The sequence below is a fragment of the Falco peregrinus genome, chromosome 5, assembly GCF_023634155.1.
Source record: "Falco peregrinus isolate bFalPer1 chromosome 5, bFalPer1.pri, whole genome shotgun sequence".
In the NCBI taxonomy this organism is placed as follows: Eukaryota; Metazoa; Chordata; class Aves; order Falconiformes; family Falconidae; genus Falco; species Falco peregrinus.
In genome coordinates, this window is record NC_073725.1 from 89,702,160 (window position 1) to 89,721,376 (window position 19,217).

Here is a 19,217-nt window from a genome sequence, read left to right on the forward strand (position 1 = left end):
TGCGGGAGCGGTGACCGCGGCGCCCCACGCGTGCCCCGTGGCCGCTCCCCGCCAGTCCACGGCCACTGGAACACGCGCCGTGCGCTGCCCCGCCTCATCCGCCCCGCGTGGGGGCGTGGCCAGCGCGCTCGCCCCGCCCCGCACGGTGCCTGGCTCTTTAAGAGCGCTGGGCCGGGCGCTCCCATGGTGCCCTGCGGCGGGCGGCGTGGATTTTAAATCCTCTCAGCCAATAGGGAGCGGCCGCGGGTGCGTAACGCTCCGGGCTCGCGTTTGAATCGGGCAGCGCCTGTACCGGGCAGCGCCTGTTCCTGCTTGCGGCCCGTTCCTGCCTGCGGCCTGATCCCTGTTCCCGGCCTCTGCCTGGGGTCTGGCCCGGCCTGCGCTGCCTGCCTCTGCTCCTGCTCCCGGCCACTGCCTGCGGCCCGGCGCAACCCCCGCAGCTCCGCAGCAGCCCGGTGCGTGATGAACGCGGCAGGCGGGAAGGCGGCGCGGCCGGCGGCCCTGGCGGAGCCGGAGCCGGCGTCGGCGCGGCCGGTGGTGGGCGGGAAGGAGGTGCCGAAGGTGCTGGTGGACCCGCGGACCCGGCGGAGCTTCGTCCGCGGGCGGTTCCTGGGGAAGGGCGGCTTCGCGCGGTGCTACGAGCTGGCGGAGGCGGAGAGCCGGGAGGTGTTCGCGGGCAAGGTGGTGCCCAAGTCGCTGCTGGTGAAGCCGCACCAGAAGGAGAAGATGTCCATGGAGATCGCTATCCACCGCAGCTTGGCCCACCGCCACGTCGTCGGTTTCCAGGGCTTCTTCGAGGACGCGGACTTCGTCTATGTCGTGCTGGAGCTCTGCCGCCGCAGGGTGAGGAGCGGGGGGGCGGGGGGGGGGCGCCGGGGGCACGAGCGGGAGCACCCGGTACTGAGTGTCGCCCCGCAGTCGCTGCTGGAGCTGCACAAGCGGCGGAAGGCGCTGAGCGAGCCCGAGGTGCGGTACTACCTGCGCCAGACCATCCTGGGCTGCCAGTACCTGCACAGCCACCGCGTCATTCACCGCGACCTCAAGCTGGGCAACCTCTTCCTCAGCGACGACATGGAGGTGAAGATCGGTATGTGCTCGTGACATGCCACCCTGCCAGCCCCCGGTGGGCTCCCCAGCCCCGGAGACCAGCTGTCCTGGGTGGCTCCAGTCACACCCCATCTCTCGCAGGTGACTTTGGCCTGGCCACCAAAGTGGAGTACGATGGCGAGCGCAAGAAGACCCTGTGTGGAACCCCCAACTACATTGCTCCAGAGGTCCTGGGCAAGAAGGGGCACAGCTTTGAGGTGGACATCTGGTCCATTGGCTGCATCATGTGAGTCAAAATGCCTCTTGCGTGGCCGTGGGGCTGGTGGTCCCAGCGGTCCCGGTCTTGTTGGCCCCTCTGTGTTGCTTTGGGGAGGGCGTTCTCTGGAGCACCTGCCCTGGCTGACCCTGCTGCCAGCCAGCATGCAACCTGTGCTGTGCCCGGCACACACAGGGATGTGTGCAGGATGATCTGCTATGCTGTTTGGCTCTCCCGAGGTATTTTCCAAAAGCCCACATTTCTGAATTGGGAATTTCCCCAGAGGGTATGAAATTCTGTCTTCCCTTTTCAGGGGCAGGAACCAGGCGCAGTACACACAGCTGTCTGCGCTGCTGCACGTCCAGTGCCAAGTGTTCCCTCTGCCAGTAAAGTCCCAGGGTGTGCTTAGCCCAGGGCCACTTCTGCGCACAGGTCTTGGAGTCCCTTTTGTAAAACTGACACCCTTTTGTCTGTAAACGTGCAGGTACACTCTGCTGGTCGGGAAACCACCTTTTGAAACTTCTTGTCTAAAAGAAACCTACCTCCGAATCAAGAAGAATGACTATACTATTCCCAAGGTATGGTGCTTCCCACGGGTGGATCCATTCACCTCGCAGCGCTTCTCTGTCAGCCTTCTGCTGTGCCATCCTGCTTCTGGCACTTAACAGGCTCTCACATAATGGTGAAATGGCTCTTATCATGGTGTGTGAGGGCTAATGGTTGGACTTATCCAACCTAAATGATTCTGTGAAGGGGATGTTTCAGTCTATGGTGGAGTAAACCTGTACGGCCAGCTTCTTGGGGAGCCAGCAGCTCCCCACCCTGTAGTCCAGCAAAAATCCAAGCTGAGCACTTGGCACATGATGTTAAATGGACATGCTCAAATCTGTGAGGTCTGGGCCAGGTCCCCAGCTCATCCCACTGCTGTTGATTTTTGTCTTGCTGAAGTCAGTTGATTTTAGGCCTTGCATGCTGTTAGGAGACAGTTCTCCATGCCTGCCCAATTCTGTTTCCTCAGCTTGCATCCTGTTTGCCTGAGGCAGCACAGGAGCTCTGCTCCAAGCAGAACTTCCCCTGCAGGTTGTGTATCCAATGCATTTGCCACTAGTACATGTTGTCCCCTGACCCTTGTTTCTCAACTCTGCCTGTCGCCTCTTAGCACATCAACCCCGTAGCTGCTAACCTCATCCAGAAGATGCTGAGGTCTGACCCTGCCACGCGCCCAACTATTGACGAGTTGCTGAGTGACGAGTTCTTCACATCGGGATACATCCCCAGCCGCTTGCCCACCAGCTGCCTCACCATTGCACCTAGATTTTCAATTGCTCCCAGTGGACTTGAACTGAACGGGCGAAAGCCGCTGACTGCACTTAACAAAGGTAAGTGCAAGTGTCCAGAGGTGAGACTGGGCTGCGGTGCTGGATGAGAGCCTGCCTGGCTTCCCACACCATCCAGAGCCATCAACGGGGAATGTGGTGCTCCCTTGCCTCCTCTTGTTGTTATGAGCACCTGGGACATTTTGTGAGTGAGAGGGGTCTCCTCACTCTTTGCCCAGAACCAAAGCAGGGAGAAAGTGCCAGCGCTAGCTTTAGCTATATGGTATGTAATGTGTTTCCTATAGCCAGGGTACAATGTAAACCTGATGCCTTTAGAAGCCTACTCCCTCATCACGCCTCAACACTATTCTCTTTCCTGGCCCAGGACCAGACAGTCCTGCACCAGAGAACTTGCCTGAAAAAGAAGATGCAGCTAGACTGCGGGAGCCGGGAGATGCTATTGACTGTCACTTAGCTGACATGTTGCAGCAACTGACTGCGGTCAACTCATCCAAGCCCTCTGATAGACTGGCAGTGAGACAAGGTGAGCCTGAGGACAGTCCCACAGGCGCTGGCCCTCCTGGATAACTTGCTGCTTTGTCATTCTGATGCTGTCGTCTGAGGTGAGGGACCAGCATGCCTCTGTTTCAAACTGGAAGGCTGAGAAGTGATGTAGTAGCTACTTACCTTTCATATGGTATCACTTGCTTGCTGAGGTGTGCAGGGTGGTGTGAAATGTCTTCTGACAAATTCCTTTTCTCTTTGCAGAAGAAGCTGAAGACCCAGCCTGCATTCCCATCTTCTGGGTTAGCAAATGGGTGGACTACTCGGATAAATATGGTCTAGGTAAATAATAGGGGAGCAATACTTCAGCCTTTTCTAGTTTTTGAAGAGGCTGGGGGAAGCTTGGGTTTGGGCATTGTGTAGGTCTTGGTTCTTTAGTCACAGTATTCCAGTGCATGTGTGTCCAAGGCTCTGTCAGGAACGTTGCCAAATACCCAGGGAATCAGAGTAGTGGTCACTGAACATCAGCCCTGGCCACTTTAATGTGGAAGATGGCTACCTGCTGCAGAGATGGCTGGCCTCGCTCCCCAGTGAGCGTGTGTACCCACTGTGGCAGTTGCAAGTTGCTTCTGCAGCAGGTGATGCAATAAGGGAGGATGACGGATCCAGAGGAGGAAAAGTGCCACCCGGACCTCCACAAAGAAGACTCTTCAGACCTGGCAGGGACTTGGTGGGGTGGTTGTCAGGGAACCCCTAGATGATACAGCATTCTACCTTTGTGTTTCACATAACCGGTGGTATCTGAAGGCCTAATGGGCTCCCTTTCAAACTAGGCTACCAGCTGTGTGACAACAGTGTGGGAGTTCTCTTCAATGACTCCACTCGTCTTATTATGTACAATGATGGTGACAGCTTGCAGTACATTGAGCAAAACAGCAATGAGTCCTACTTCACTGTGAGATCCTACCCCTCTGCCTTGAACAAGAAGGTCAGTCCTGGGGCAGGAGCTGTTGCTGGAGGGTGGCTACTCCTGGTGAGAGACTTGCCAGCCTTGTTGGACTGCTTGGGCACGGGTGGGTTCCAGGGAGAAACATCTGTAACTTGGGGGCACTGGCATTCTGCAGGCTTCCTCTTGGCTGGTAAAATGGGGCCATGAGGGCAGACACTGGCAGCTCTGTTTATTTCTAGTTGCTATCTGAGGCTCATTTATTAGCAGTTTAGCAGAAATAAGTGCTCACAAGACTTTTATGTACTGTTCAACAAAGCAAGTCTGAAGTATCACAAACCCAGTTAACTTTGAGCATGAGAATTCGCACCAGTCTGTGCAGTGATGCATCACTCTAGGATGGTGACAGCAGCCCCTGTGCTCCCACATAGCCGGGGTCATTTCAGCCTGTCTGCTCACAGCCTTTCCCATCCGTAGATAACACTATTGAAATACTTCCGGAACTACATGAGCGAGCACTTGCTGAAGGCGGGTGCTAACATCACGCCACGGGAAGGAGACGAGCTGGCCCGTTTACCCTACCTCTGCACTTGGTTCCGGACCCGCAGCGCCATCATCCTGCACCTCAGCAATGGCACCGTGCAGATCAACTTCTTCCAGGTCAGGCTGCTGCTCTTGAGTTTTCCGGGGCTGTAGCTCCAGCTGCTGAACAAGCCCCACTCCACACAGTGCCGCATGCAAGGCAGCAGCGGGGTCGAACTTGAGCTGAGACTGCCCAGTGAACCAAGCAGCGGGAGGCTCCTTGCTCCCCTTGCTGGGTATATAAGCCACCCAGACGGTTCTTGCTTGTGAAGGGGCAGTGTCCTTTAGCAGAAGGAGGGCTGCTGCACAGTCTTGGGTTGCAGTGGTCTTGAGCTGGCTGGCCAGATCACTTTATTCCCCTTTGCTGCAATCTATGAACGAATGCTGTGGCATGGTGCTTTGTCAGCATGCTTCTGGGATGCCCCAAGTGCTGCTGAGGTGGTTCATCCTGAGGAAATGCAGTCCCCAAGGAGGAGAGTGTTCAGGGTGACCATGTGTTCTCTCCCCACAGGACCACACAAAGGTCATCTTGTGCCCTCTCATGGCTGCTGTCACATACATAGATGAGAAACGGGACTTCCGCACATACAAGCTGAGCCTCATCGAGGAACACGGATGCTGCAAGGAGCTGGCCAGCCGGCTCCGCTATGCTCGCACCATGGTGGAAAAGCTCCTCAGTTCCAAGTCTGGGTCAGCCTGTGTGAAATCCTCTGCTTAAATCTTGTTTTTAATGGACTCAGTATCTGTGCCAAACTGTTCCAGCTGTGGTGGGGAGGGCTAGTAGCATCCCTGCTCATGCTGTAACCTCAAGTTACGCAGCTGGGCTCCCACTCCTGGGTATGGGCTGGTTGCCATGAGAGAAGCCCCTGATGCTGTGGGAATGGTGTTGTTCACTGACTGGTACCCAAAGGTTTCTTGCTCCCCACTCCTAATAGACTCTATTTTTTAATTGCATACCTACTCTCTTTTTTTTTCTTCCCCACCCCTCAACTTCCCAAAGCCAAAAGCCTGACTCAAAAACTACCCCTCTTGTTTGAGGCTCCTGGGCCTTCTCTTGAGAGAACAAAGTATAGGGAGAGCAGAACTGTCACGTAAGTTATTTGTACGTGCCTGTGCTGGTGCTCTAGTAGAAATTCAGGTAACATATTTAACATGCCTAGGGTGGTGAGACTAAGGAATTGGCCTTTTAATACTGAAATTAATCTACATGAAACATAAGACTTTTGTATATTGCATAACTTGATTAAATGTAACTTGCTGCAGCATCTAGCCTGTCGTGGTTCCCTTTGGCTTGCTGTGCAGGAGGAAGCAGCACCTTGCCTCTGGCTCATGCTCCAAGCAAGAGCTGTTCTCTTCATTCATCAGCTTGTGCTCTCTGCTCGATTGCCTTTAGTAACAGCCTCTGCATGAGCTGAGCCCTGGACTTGCTCCTCACTCAGCTCCAGCTCTTAACACAGAGCAACAGGGCAATGGTGGCGGATCATGATAGGAAGTGGGGAGGGAGTCAGAGTTGTTCTGGGAGATGTTTGTTGTAAGCAGAGAAAAGTGGGGTAGCTGTTGTTTGTGCTGATCTCCCCAGCTGGGCTGCAGATGAGGAGACCCTGAGGCTATTACAGATGTACTGTACAGGGGTGTATATCGCTGTATGCTGTACTAGCTATACTGGTACCTGTAGGTTAATGACCCATCTTCCCACTTCCTAGTTAATTGGCTCTACTTACTATCAGGAAGATGCCTGCAAATATGACTATAGAATTAGCAAGTCAGCTACTGTAACAGACTTTTGCAGGAGCCCAGTAACTTACCTTGGGTTTCCCCCACCATTGCTGGCTGCTAGCAAGCACCTCCTGGTGCTCTCAGGCCAGTTTATTTTTAAGGAGGACAAGCTTTCTAGTTTGTTTAGTTGGGTTTTTTTATAATATTATGTATAAAATGCTTTAGGCCATACAGGATTCTGAGAAGAAACTGGATACCAACCCAATGTTACCTGTGTAACAAAAACCCACACCTCAGCACCCAGAGGAATCTGACCGTACAAAATCATTGCTGTTCAAAAACGAAGCCTTGCTGAGGGGCTCCAGCTGCCACGCTGGCTCCCAGGCTGCTCACGGCCCCCGTGCCAGCAGGAAAGGCCACGGGCAGGAGGGGTTTCCCTGCCTTTGTGTCCTGCAACAACTGCTGAGCAAACTGCTCAGGGCTCCTGGGCGTGGGACTAATGGGGGGACTCTGGCCTGGCATAATTACAAGCTGCTGCTGACCAAAAGGGAGAAAACCTTTTTCGCAGCCCAGCTGAGATTAAAAACTTCATTCTCAGGGTTGTGCTGGAGGCCCCAACCACGCTGCCTTGCCCTCAGCAGCCCTGATGCAAATAGCAGGTCCAGGCCCTGGGGTGGCTGCAAGAAGCTGACCAGTGCATCAGCCCTGGCCACAGCCATGCTGGACACCTGCTCCAAGAGCTGCTTTACCAGGCATGTGGCACGGGAGAACGCGCAGGATGAAGCTCACCCATCCATGGTGAGCACCCCAGCCCAGCTGCATCACCCTGCCCGTGCTTTGCTATGCCAGCTGCCCTCAAGAAAATGCAAAATGCATTTTCTTTTTGTCAAAGCGCCACATCCACTGCAGAGATATTTTGTTCTCTGATACAAATGCCTTCGGGGCGCTGAGTCTGTGAGTGCTGGCAAAGGCGGGTGCCCCCAGGATCCCTCTTGGGCTCGGGAGACCCGAGGCAAGAGCACAGTGCCACCCTGTGCTCACCTCTCCTGGACCATGCTGCTTGTAACCCACATGTATGCTGGGCAGCCATCATATTGCTGAGGCCCCCACCTCACCCTGGGGAGGGGGAGAAGGATGCTGAGTGCCCCGGGGGCTGCTCCTGCCTGCTGCAAGACAGAGCTGCAGGTACAGGCAGGGTAGGCAGGAGTGGCCACAGCAGCCCTGCACCGTGGGTGCCATCCCGGTGTGCATCCCCGCTCACTTGCTGTCGCCTCCTGGTCCCTGGTGGTAGTAGGAGTGGAAAAGTCGCTCGTGGGCACAGACCCTCATGGCCCTGTGCGTGTGCAACAGCAGCCGAGGGAAGCGGGAGGTGAAATACTGCACAAAGCCATCCGGGACAGAACCCAGGGCTGCCCGGACATCAGCTGGCAGCTCGTGGTAGTGATGCTTCTGCAGGAGAGAGGATGAGGTGAGCCGGGGCAGGCAGTGGGGAAGGGGGGGTGGGGGGGTGTGCAGGGAGCTGGGGTGGCCATACCTTGTTCCTCATGGCCCGCAGGAGGTCACGGACCGAGCCCCCTTTGTAGGTGCGGAACTTCCTCAGGTCTGGGGAGAGCAGGGGAGACACTGAGCAAGGGGGGATACACGCGGGGCAAGGGGCTGCCACAGCCCCCTGCAATGCCAGCACCGCCCTGAGCCCCCGCACCCCGGGTGTGCACAGTGAGCGCTGCAGCCTGTGGCAAACCCTCCCCAGGAATGGCTGGCATGTTCGCCCACCCTGGGTTTTGGCCTCTGGGCACAAGCAAGTGCCTCCTGCCCATTAAAAAGCACCAGACACAGGAGCCTCATTCCCTGCCTGCTTTTGCGTGAAAGGCGTCAGCAGGTTCAGTGCCTGGCCCCCGCTGTGCCCACCTGTCTGTAGCGGCAGGGAGATGTGCATCCTCCAGTTGGTCCTCACCACTGACCGCCCCCCCCGCCTCCAGGGCCGAGACGATGTGCCCCTCAGCAGGTTCCTTCTCTATGCGGTCGCTAATGTCCTGCGTGCCCAAGAGCAGGGACGGGGTGGGTATGGCACTGCCCTCACCCCACACCAGTGCCAGGGAACAGGGCTGGTGCCGAGGTGGGACGGGCATGGTTTGGCCCTGGCCCCAAACCCAGAGACCCTCCACCCCTTCCAAAAGTAGCTCAAAATGAGCCCGTTGACCTGTTTGGCAGCTGTTTCCAGCACTTGGGGTTTCAGAGCACACCTGTTTGCTGCCTGGTGGGACAGCATGCACTCACCTGGAAGAACTGCAGCTGCTTCTCCAGACTCCAGAAAAAGGGATGCACAAGGACCACAGGCGCTGAGGGTCGGCACTGGGGCTCGGGGCTGATCATTGCCACAATCAGCTCCCTCGCAACAAGCTTGTCTGGTAGGTGAAACAATGCAATGGAGAACTAGCCCCGCCGAGAAGGACACAGCGCTGCGCCCCTCGGATCAGGGCTGCCCCCGGGGATGCGCCTGTGGGGAAGGGTCTCACCATGAGCTTCTTCCTGCAGGCAGCTCAGCTGGTAAGAGCCTGACAAGATGTTGGCCTGTCGCCGCAAGCTGTCCCCAAACGGGTGCTGTCCTCCTGACACCACGTAGTAGAAGATGCAGCCAGCTGAGAAGATATCCACGGCGCACGTCTGTGGAACACAAAGCGGGAGGTGGGCCCCTCGCAGCAAAGGGCAAGGAAAGCCTTCACCTCCTCACCTCCCCATTCTTCTGCATGAATGCTTCATTGTTGGCTGCAGAGCTCTGGAAAATGCATCGCACCAGGGCTCCTGCCGGCCCCGCTCCTGGGGGTCAGTGACGCACCCGTCACGTCGGGTCTGTATCAGGGAAGGTGTTTTCCAGAGGCACAGCCAGAAGCCAGGACTGGGCAGCCAGACGGACACGCCAGGGCTGCTGCAGTCTCACCCAGCTGTGCAAGCTGACCCCAGTACGAGGTTATGGGAGCGTGCTGCCAGCACCAGTACGTGCCCTGCCAGGGATCAATACAGCTACCAGCTGCCAGCAGGAACAGGATTCCCTGCGCCAAATTGATGAGCAGCAACGTAACCTTCACAGCAAGCCACAGCCCCTCCAGCCTCCCCACCCTGAATTTCTAAGGGCTGTAGCCAGCTGAGATGCCCCGTGCTGAGCACAGCCAGGCACCGTCCCCACAAGGGTGGGAGCATAGGGGCAGTGCTACCCAGGGTGGTCCTGGCGAGGAGCACCGGTGCTCTGCAGTGGGCTGGCTTGGGCTCTTGGAGCTTTTGTCTTAATTGTGCATTTCAGTAGCACCGTGAGGCTGCTGCCAGCACAGGGGATTCCCACAACAGGCTCAAGGACCACCCGGGGCCAGGGGGGGGGGGCATCCACGGCTCACTGACAGGGTTCTCCTTCAGCGTCTCCTGCAGCACCTCGGGCGCAATCCAGCCCTCGGTGCCAGGGATGCCGGAGCGGAGGCTGAAGCTCTGTCGTCCCCCCTGAAGCTTCTTGCAGAGGCCAAAGTCGGATATGACTGCTCGGATCTGCCCGTGGTGATTCGGGACAGAGATGAGGATGTTACATGGCTTCAAGTCACGGTGGACTGGAAGAGAGAGCGTGCAGTATCACCTGCCATTGCGGCGGCAGGGCTCTACTGGCCCAGACAGCTGCTGCCTGAGCCCTGCAGCTGAGGACGGGGCCAAGACGGGACCCGCTGCCCTCTCACCAATGCTGAGGGAGTGGAGGTGGGCCAGCCCGGACATGGTCTGGTGCAGGAGGGACACTGGATCCAGGCTGCGACGGTCAAAGCTGGGGCTTTCCACATACTGGAAGCACAGCGAGGTAGAGAGAGATGAAGCGAGGCCTGATTTACTGGGGCAAAGGTGTCAAGGCTTGTTGGGAGAGGGATTTCTCAGTAGGTTGACAGAGGTGGAAGGAGACAAGCCCATGCAGAGGCCATTTGTGCCTAAGGCTCGCCACTTCCAGGTGCACCAGTCGGCATCTATTCCCTCTGCAGCAAACTGCCCTCACTTGCGTCCTCGGACCCCCACAGCTCCAGCAACACTCCCGCTTTACGGGGTGGTAAAAGGATGCTTCTCTTCCCCCGTGCTCCGTCTCTTCCCAACACATGCCCAACTGCCCTGACTGATGCTGGGGCTCAGAGCTGCCCTGTCCCTCCCGAGAGGGTAAATGGGCAGAACAGGGGTAGGGGCTTGACTGACACAGGAGCAGTGCTGCTGCTGACTGCCCTGCCTCTCCAAAGCACCTCACAGCCTGGCCATGCCCCTGTTCTGAGCCCTGTTCCCTCTGACTGCTGGGAAGCAGGTCCGGAGCTGAGCCGTGCACCCGTGCCCAGGCAGGAGCCCCAAAGAGGGCTGGGAGCTGCTGGCTGCCAAGCCTTCCCTGGGCATGCACAGCACCCTGCTCCTGCAGGAGCACTGCCAGGACATCCCTAACAGCACAAAGGCCCTGGGGACTGACCTGCAAACACAGGTATGGGGGCACCCGGGACTGATCAACAGCCCTGCACCCCCAGGACCGGGCAGGGAGAGGGCTGCAGGCTCACCTCCTGCAGCGTGGCGGAGCAGAGCTCGATGGCGATGTAATGGAACTGCTTGTCCTTCTCTGTGCAGAAGTAGCGGACGACGTGGGGGTGCTCATCTGACTCCCGGAGCAGCTGGACCTCGCGGTCAACGAGATGGAAACACTCGGGCAGGAGGCGCTTCACAGCCACGTTCCGGCCATCAAACTGTCCCCTGTGCAGAGAGTCGGTGGCAGTGTCCGTGCATGGCCCCCCCAGCTGGAGCAGAGCCCAGCACTGCAGATGTGCAGCCCGGCCAGGCTGCAGCTGATGCTGGGGACTTGCCCCTTGGGGTCCTCGGTGTGGGTCACCTTGGAGTGACTCCCAAAGACTTGTCACAGCCGTTGACAGGCAGAAATCTCTGCAGCAAGCTGGGAACTGAGGGCTCAGATTCCCCTTTTTGTAGGAAAATAACGTCCCTTGCTTTTTGCTGTGTTTAGTGCTGGGGAAAGGGGCTCAGCCCGAGCCAGGGGAACCTTGCAAGGGGCCAGTCCTGCTGGTGCTGAGCACTGCCTGCAGCGGGCACAGCCCAGCTGCCTGACAGCCGGGCACAGGCTGGAGGGGAAGGGGAGCACAGGGCAGTGGTGTGAGGGGGGACCTGCCCTGTGTACCCAGCACCTGGCTATTGAAGACCATGAGCCCAGCTCCCCAGGTGGGTTTGCTGGGGACCATGAGACAGGGAAGGTGGCAACCCGTTCCCAAAAGCCCCTGACCCAGCGGCTGCCGTCCAGGGAAGGAGCTGCCTTGGTGCTATCCTCATGGTGCCCAGGGAGAATGAGCAGTGAGGGCAGGCACCTTGGGCTGCCACCCACCTGAAGACAAAGGTTCCTCCAGCTCCGTGGCCCAGAACATCCTTGGGGTCAAAAGAAATTTTCCCGACTACAATCACATCTGGTTCTGCATCTACAGAGGAAGAGGAAGCAGCCATCCTTCAACCTGTAAGCATTAGCACTGTATAAATGACATCCAGTTCTTTAACCATCTGGCCATTTCTGGGGCCCTGCTCTCGCAACTGCTTCTGTAGCCCACTCTGATCCAGCAGCCAGTGCTGTGTCTCCTCCCATCCCAGCTGGGCTCAGCCTTCTCATCTGCAGGGCATCTCGGCTCCTGCTTCGGGAGACACCTACAGACAGCAAGCCCCCTCACACCCTGCCTGTTCCCACCTGCACACACCTTCAGCAGCCACCGGGACAGCTGGATCAGGGCTGACCATCCCATTAGCACAGTCCTTCAGGCAGGCCGAGGGGCTGGAGCTCTGTGAGAGCTGTGACATGGTTCCCTGGCTCGGCCCCCGCTCCACGGGCCCCACAGGGACACCCTCGCTGGAGCCCCGACCTGGGAGCAGCATCTCCTGCTGCTGCTGCAGTTGCTGAATCTGCTTCTCCAGCTGCTGCTGCTGCACCTCATGCTGCTTCTGCAGTTTCTGGAACACAAACCACGTGAGTGCTGAACTCCTGTGCCCGTAACAGAGCTGGGGCTCAGCACTGGCAGCATGTGCACCATCTGTCCCTTGCCCAGCCAGCGACAAGCCGCACACTGCCTTGGCTCATTATCACGAGTCTGCAAGGGACAGCGTGGGTGCAGCGCAGCTCATCACAGTCATAGCACTGCTGCTTGTGCCATGAGTACAAGAAGAGAGGGGGGTGCCCAGGCCTTCAGAAGCAGTGTTTCTGCAGCAGGTGGGGGGGTCTTCCACCAGCCACCACTCACCGTGAGCAGGAGGAACAGGACTCCCCCGGCCAGCAGAGCTGTGCCAACACCAGCCATCACCAGGTCCCAGATGCCAGCCTCGGGGTAGACCTCCACCTGCTCCCTCGGCACGGGGTCTGGCTGGAACTGCCCCTCGCTGCGCACAGCTGGCTGCTCCAGGCCACCTGGGGCCAGAAACTGCAACACACGCCCAGGGCTGGGTGACACCAGAGGGACAGACCGCTGGGCACTCAGGTTTGGGATGCCCTCCCTGTGCTACCCCGTGTTAGGGACCCACCAGCCACCCCCAGACAGCCCAGACCCCCCAGCGACCCAGCACTGCCCAAGGTTTCCCCAGGTGAGATGCAGCAGAGCTTCCCGACTCACATCATCAAACATGGTCCTGGCAGGAGGAGCTCTGGGGATGATGGTTTCTGTTGTCTTCCTCAGGTTCTCCGGGAAGGCTCGCAGCATGGTCGTGTGGACCACGGGAGGCAGCTCATGGTGCCCTGCAGTGAGAGGAGAACAGAGACAACCATCACCTGGTCTCTGGCCCCAGCATCAGTCCTTCATCTCCGTCAGTGCTGACATGGGCTCGCCAGACAGCTCTGGCTCTCCTGGAGAAGGGGTGTTGCTTCTGATGGGAGGCACAAAAAACATCACAGCTACAACCTGCTGGCTCTGTCCCCAGGGAGGGGGACCCAGTGCAGCTGCAGACAGCGGAGGAAGGCAGAGGGCAATGTCCCCCACCCTCAGCAGGCAGCAGGGGGCCTGACCCCACTCTGATTTCCAAACACAGCAATTCAGCCACCACACCTGTGACAGCAATCACAGAGCAGGCTAATTACCCCAGCACCCGCATGGGCTTGGTGCATAAGGGCATACCCACCAGTACAGGTAATGGTGAGCCCTGCTTCAAAGGGTCCCTGCCCACCCCCTAGGTGGGGGTGTCTGGCAATCCCTCCTGGGGTGGGGACAGGGACAGGCTGAAATGAGGCAAGCCACAGCCCCACTGTGCGGAGCAGGTCAGGTTTTGCCACCCCAAAACACACCGGGGCACCCTCCAGGAGCGAGGACGCAAGGAGAGCCCGTGCCCATTGTGGGTCCGCACCTATTAGGAGCCACTGGTTGTGGAGAGAGGTGATGCTGCCCTGCGGGTACTTGACATCGGTGCTGGGTGTGATCTCACACTCCCCTGACTCGCTCATGGTCACATCATCCGTGGTGGGGCCATCAATCCTGGCCAGTGTGATGCCCTGCGGCTGGGGGTCCGACAGCTCATGGACCACCGTGCAGCCAGGACACGTGCCTGCTGCAGCTCGCCCCGAACGGGGCCAGCAGAGAGACTCACCACCAGTGCCACACTGCCATGGACCAGGGAGGTCAAGGCATAGAAGCTGGTCGCGTACTTCCCCACATAGAGCGCTGGCCTGCAAAGCGGGGACAAGCATCAGCCTTCCGTCCATCACAGATCAGGGCACAGGCAACGCGAATGCCACCAGCTGCCGCAGCACGGGAACCACATACAGTAGCTGGGTCTTGGTAGCAGCAAAGTTCTTCACGGACTGGTAGCTCCACTTGAGGACGTGGATGTCCTGCGAGTGGAAGGTCAGGTAGCGCAGGGTCTCCATGGCCAGGTTGAGGTGGGGGACGCGGCGGAGGCTGTCCTGGTGCCACAGGTAGATGCCAACCACAGGAGAGCCATAGTTCTGTGCCCACAGGACCTCCCCGCTCTCTTTGTCCAGTGTCACCACCAGCCCGTCCCCACTTGAGGCGAAGTGTGCCATTTCTAGGCAGAGCCAGAGGGAGGGGATGATGAGCAGTGCTGGCCGTGGGGCTCTGTCCCCCTCTGACCCCCCTGTCCTGCCACCACCCATGGGCTGTTGCTGCTCTGCTCTCACAAGAGCTGTGACCAACACAGCGGCCGCTTTCCCCAGCAATGGGCATGGCCAAGACCTGCGGGCCATGGCAGCATCACCCAGGGTGCCCCCAGCAAGGGTCCCGCTGCGAGCGGGGTGCTGGGGGAGCTGGTTCCCATGGCCCCCGTGAGCGGCTGCCACTCACTGTAGTGGTAGGACTCCTCACAGAGCGGTGCCGAGTAGTCGGAGAAGGTGGCGTTCCAGCGCAGCTCCCGCGACTTGGTGTCGTACATGGTGATGACGTACTCTGGTGACATAAGTAGGGCATGAGGCCACTGCCTGGCACCCCATTCCTGGAACCAGGTGGACACACGGGGAGCAGGACTGGCTTACGGGTACGGCCGATGTAGAGCAGGGGACTTGATGGGCACACACCATCCCAAGCCTCTGTTGAGAGAGTGGTCTGCTTCTCTCCTGACTTGGGGTCCACGATGAACCAAGTGTCCTGCTTCTTCCCTGAGAATGAAAATACTTTTCCGTAAGTCTCCACAGCCCTGATGTCCATCCCCGAGAGCTGCCCACCAGGCTTCCTCCTGTCTCCCCTCCCCAGCACGTTCCCAGGAGGTCCCCACTCAGCCCCTCCTCCAGGTCCCTCTGCGTACCAGTGTAGAGCACACCGTCCGAACTGCGGCATGGTGAGGACTGAACCAGCTCCGGGATGGTGAACGGGAGCTTCTGCAACACAGACAGCAGAGTGGATGCGGGGCCAGAGGAACACGTTCCTGAGCAGCAGCCTTCCCACCTTCAGGAGCAAGGTGGGATGGAGAGGTCCCCTGGAATGGCCCTCTCCTCCCCGCCTGCCTTCACTGCTCACCCCAAAGCAGGACAGGGTGGCGGGGAAGGAAAGGGTCCCAGCTCTACGTGCCCCACACCCACTTGGCTGACATCTTCCAGGTGCCAGGGACAAGCTGGAGCCACCAATGGCCCCAGGCTCGCCCCTCCCACAGGCCTGCCCAGTCCCCCCCGCCTGGTGACACCCCAGGGTGCGGGTGGGTGGGAGGCATGCAGCCCCACAGCCCCACTCACCATCAGGCCTTCTTTGTTCTTTCCTCCCAGGATATACAGGCTGCCATCGTTGGGGTCTGGAAGGAACGCTGGTCTGGAAAGGAGAGAGGATGAAACGTGAGCCGCCCCCTGCACTGGGCACACGCCAAGGACTACAGAGGAGCTGCACTAAAGAAACCCCTTCAGCAGTTTGTGCCGGGATGATTCACTACAGGGCTTGACCTTTCCTGGAAACCTCCGGCATTGGATTTGGTAGGAGATGAACCCCCGCTCCGGGTCAGCACTGTAACTCCATACGGCTGCCCTGCGCCTACCAGCCGTGCTGGCTTGGTGCCCTGCGCGCCCCAGGGGAGCTCTCTGCTCTCCTGCCTTCCCCCTGCACTTTCAGGTGGCTTTTCCTCAATTTCTCTCCTATGCTTTTGTGTGTGGCGGTGCTGAGAGCCTCTTGTCTGTCTGTAGAAAGGCTAAAATTCAGCAGCAGAGAGCAGCTATTTCTCATCATCACGCACGAAGCACTAGCACAAAGGGTAGGTTTAAGGCGATGGCACGGGCTGGCAGGTTCATTTCTCTGAGGTTCCCCTTTCTTGCTGTGAATCTGCTGGTTCATTGCAGTGGTCGTGCACCTCCGAAAGGCTCCTGCACAGCCCGCAGGCTGCCTGCCCTGCAAAGGGCGCCCTGCCTGTAGGGGGATGACACTCACTCTGCCACATAAACCGGCACCTGCAGAATAGGATCTGAAAAAAAGAGCGAAACACAGACGTCAGCAGCCTCTCCCTGCGAGCGGAGACAACGTGGCATTGTTTGCCAAGCGCAGCCGTTTTGGCCATGCCCAGGTCCCCAGCCTATTTGCATTTCAGACCCAGAATAGCCATGGCCTGCAGCAGGGGTCTCCGCACACAGCTGTGCCTGGGGCTGGCTGGAGCCACCAGTGTCCCCAGGGCTAGAGGAACTGCCAGCCCAAAGCCCGTCCAGCGGCAGCCAGGCTGGGGGTTGCATTCTCAATCCCTGGCCAGTGACAAGCCCAGGGAGCCAGGCTGTGAGCGAGCACCCCTGCGTTCTTACTCACCATCCTTCAGGGTCCATTTGATGTCACCTGTGCTCTTACTCACTGCGTGAAGGTTTCCGTCCAGAGTGGATATGAAGAGCAGTGTTTCTGGGACAGTCACAGCACCGCTTTTGAGGCACTATGGACAGAAACACTGTCCTTGGAAAGGAGAGCCAGACCTGGGGACAAGCCCCCATGGCCTGAGCCACGCGACGCAGCTCAGCAGCCCCCTGGCACCCAGCACCCCGCAGCAGCAGCCTGCGGGGAAGAGTGCCGAGGTCCCCTTTCGTCCCCAGCGAGGCAGGACTAGGAGGGAAAATAATCTATTTCATTGCACCAGCATAATAAATCTGCTTGTTCCTCCAGCCCCACCCGCAGAGGACACCTGCAGGATCATGCCTGCTAATGGCTGTTCAGAGGTGCTGTGGTGTATAAATCCGTGGCAAGAAGCCCCGGCACTAAGGTAGCTGTGCTCGCAGTGAGCAGCATCACCGGCAGCGTGCGGAACCCACCGTCCCTGGCACCTGCAGCACTGGTCACGTCCCACCAATGCAGCCACGGGGCTGGTGCAGCCTTTGCCCTTCTCTGCCCCGCAGCCAGCCTACCTGCCAGTGGGGATGGGCTGCAGCTCGGCTGTTCTCAGCCACAACTCCCAGGTGTCTTTCTAAAGGTGACACAAACAGCCCAACTACCGGCTCCTTCCAGAAACAAACAAGTTGGGTGACTTTTCATGCCAGAAATGCAATTTATGCTCACCCAGGCCTTCAAAGCTATAGACTTCAGCTAGCCTGACATTGAGGGAGTAACTGCACATTCATGCTGGGAGGAGCAGCTGCTGCTTCCAGGTACGGTGTCGGTGTCCGTACAGCAAGTGCCAGCTCAGCCAGTGGCACACACACCAGCCTCGCCCCATCAGCAAACAGGGATCAGCAAACAGCACGGGGACCCAAATGGTGTCAGGCAGGGCTGGCGTGGCCGTCCCCAGTCCCTGATGCCAGGGAACGAGAGCAGCGCCTGGGCTCCAGCGATGCAGAAGCAGGTCAAGCAATCTGCTGCCCTGGTCACTTGTGTAGGGTGGCCCACAGACATCCCTCGGGGCTGGCACGCCCCACCCCCTTGCAGCCCCCTTGCCGCCCCTCACTTGCTCTGTACCAGCTCCTGCAGCCAGAGCCGGCAGAGCCCACCCTGGGGACCTGGCCAGACTAAAGAGCGGGGACGGGCTGACAGTCTGCGCCAGGACAGTGCCCTACGTGCGAGTGCGAGCCCATCTGCAGAGCAGAACCAGACCAGGCATGGCACGGTGGGGCCAGGAGACATGCTCTTCTGGAATTCCTCCAGATGGGCGCCAGGGCACCAGTTGTCCAGCTGTACCTCCTGCCAGGAGCACACACACACTCCCTCATGTCGAACCCTCTGCCTCGAGCCCAACTCTATTCTTTGCCCTTCTTGCTTATTTTTTAAGTGATGTCAGATCGAGTCTCCTAGCTCTCGCCTGGTCCAGAGGATGCGGTGGGGCAGGTGGAGAAGGGCACCCGCTCCCCACCACTGCTCCGCCAGCACCGCATGGCCACACAGGCAGGCTCGCTGCTGGCCACGGAGGGACCGGCTGCGACAGGCCAGGCTGGCAGGCACGGAGCTCTCGCAGTGTGGCCACCTGCACGAGGGAAAGGGAACGGAGCCCTGCCAGGTGCCGTGCCGGAGCCACCGTGGGTGCCACACTGCAGGCTCTGCTTCTGCCTCCCCCGGCTGCTCTGCGGTTGTTACCTCTTCTGCAGCTACAGCTTTTTTGGTGACGGGGCACTCGAAGATGGGTCAGGGCCCCCACACCAGCGTGAGCAGGACTGGGAGCCCTGGGCGCCCAGGCACTGCCAGCCCCATCTCCGCTCACAGCCCCTGCCCAGAAGCGCGGCTGCTGTCCCCATGGGGTGTCCCCGGGACCCAGGCTCGCCCGGGGCTCCCGCCGCTCCGCCCCGCAGCGGTGCCGCTGGGCCGGGGCTCCACTCGCTCCGCAGTGCGGGAGCGGGGCAGCGGGCACAGGCGCCATCGCCCGCGGCCGCCTCCGCCGGGGTGGCGGGGACGAGGAGCGTCAAAGCCCCCCGGGCTCGGGGCGGGGGATGCGCTCCTGAGTGGGGACCCCGACCCCACCGGGGCGAGCAGCGCGGGTCTCCATCACGCACCGTCCCCGGGCCCCCGCCCGCAGCCGCCCCCACCCCGCCGCCATCCCAGCTCCTTCGCCCCGCCAACGCGCACCCTGCTGGGTGCCAGACCCCCGCCCCCCCCCCCGGGTGCCCAAGCCCCGCGTAACCCGCTGCCCCGGGCGCCGGCACCCGCACCCACGGGTGTCACACCGCGGCGGGCCGGGCCGGGCACACGCGCTCACGCCCAGGGGACTCGCACTCGCTCGTGCCGGACCCCCCCGCGGGCCGTACCTGTGCCGGGGGCAGGAGCGGCAGCAGCAGCAGCGGCAGCAGCAGCGGCAGCAGGAGCGGCAGCCGCAGCGCCCACGTCCCGCACATGGCGGGCCGCGGCTGCAGGGCCGGGCCGGGCCGCGCTTATCGCCGCGCCCTGACTCAGCGGGGCCGGGGCGGGCCCAGGACGCGGCTTCCTGCCCCCTCGCCCGC

General features: G+C 59.7%; 2 protein-coding genes across 2 annotated transcripts; one reads left to right on the plus strand and one right to left on the minus strand.

Moving 5' to 3' along the window:
• Positions 1–318: 318 nt before the first annotated feature.
• PLK1 (polo like kinase 1) lies at positions 319–5,920 on the plus strand. The gene is made up of 10 exons (XM_005229041.4): positions 319–843; positions 919–1,087; positions 1,189–1,333; positions 1,788–1,881; positions 2,463–2,682; positions 3,005–3,163; positions 3,388–3,465; positions 3,957–4,111; positions 4,547–4,729; positions 5,163–5,920. Exons 1-10 carry the CDS (start codon positions 463–465, stop codon positions 5,367–5,369), a joined length of 1,791 nt encoding a protein of 596 aa, XP_005229098.1. The 5' UTR covers positions 319–462; the 3' UTR covers positions 5,370–5,920.
• Positions 5,921–6,557: 637 nt separating this feature from the next.
• ERN2 (endoplasmic reticulum to nucleus signaling 2) lies at positions 6,558–19,202 on the minus strand. The gene is given in 23 exon segments (XM_055803868.1): positions 6,558–7,816; positions 7,902–7,969; positions 8,276–8,336; positions 8,338–8,400; positions 8,645–8,772; positions 8,884–9,031; positions 9,761–9,960; positions 10,084–10,183; positions 10,924–11,113; positions 11,751–11,841; positions 12,112–12,361; positions 12,649–12,825; positions 13,015–13,136; positions 13,739–13,889; positions 13,979–14,057; positions 14,155–14,416; positions 14,692–14,793; positions 14,880–15,002; positions 15,149–15,221; positions 15,573–15,645; positions 16,252–16,285; positions 16,618–16,735; positions 19,026–19,202. Coding segments are annotated over 23 exon segments (2,892 nt in total). The 5' UTR covers positions 19,113–19,202; the 3' UTR covers positions 6,558–7,624.
• Positions 19,203–19,217: the final 15 nt, after the last annotated feature.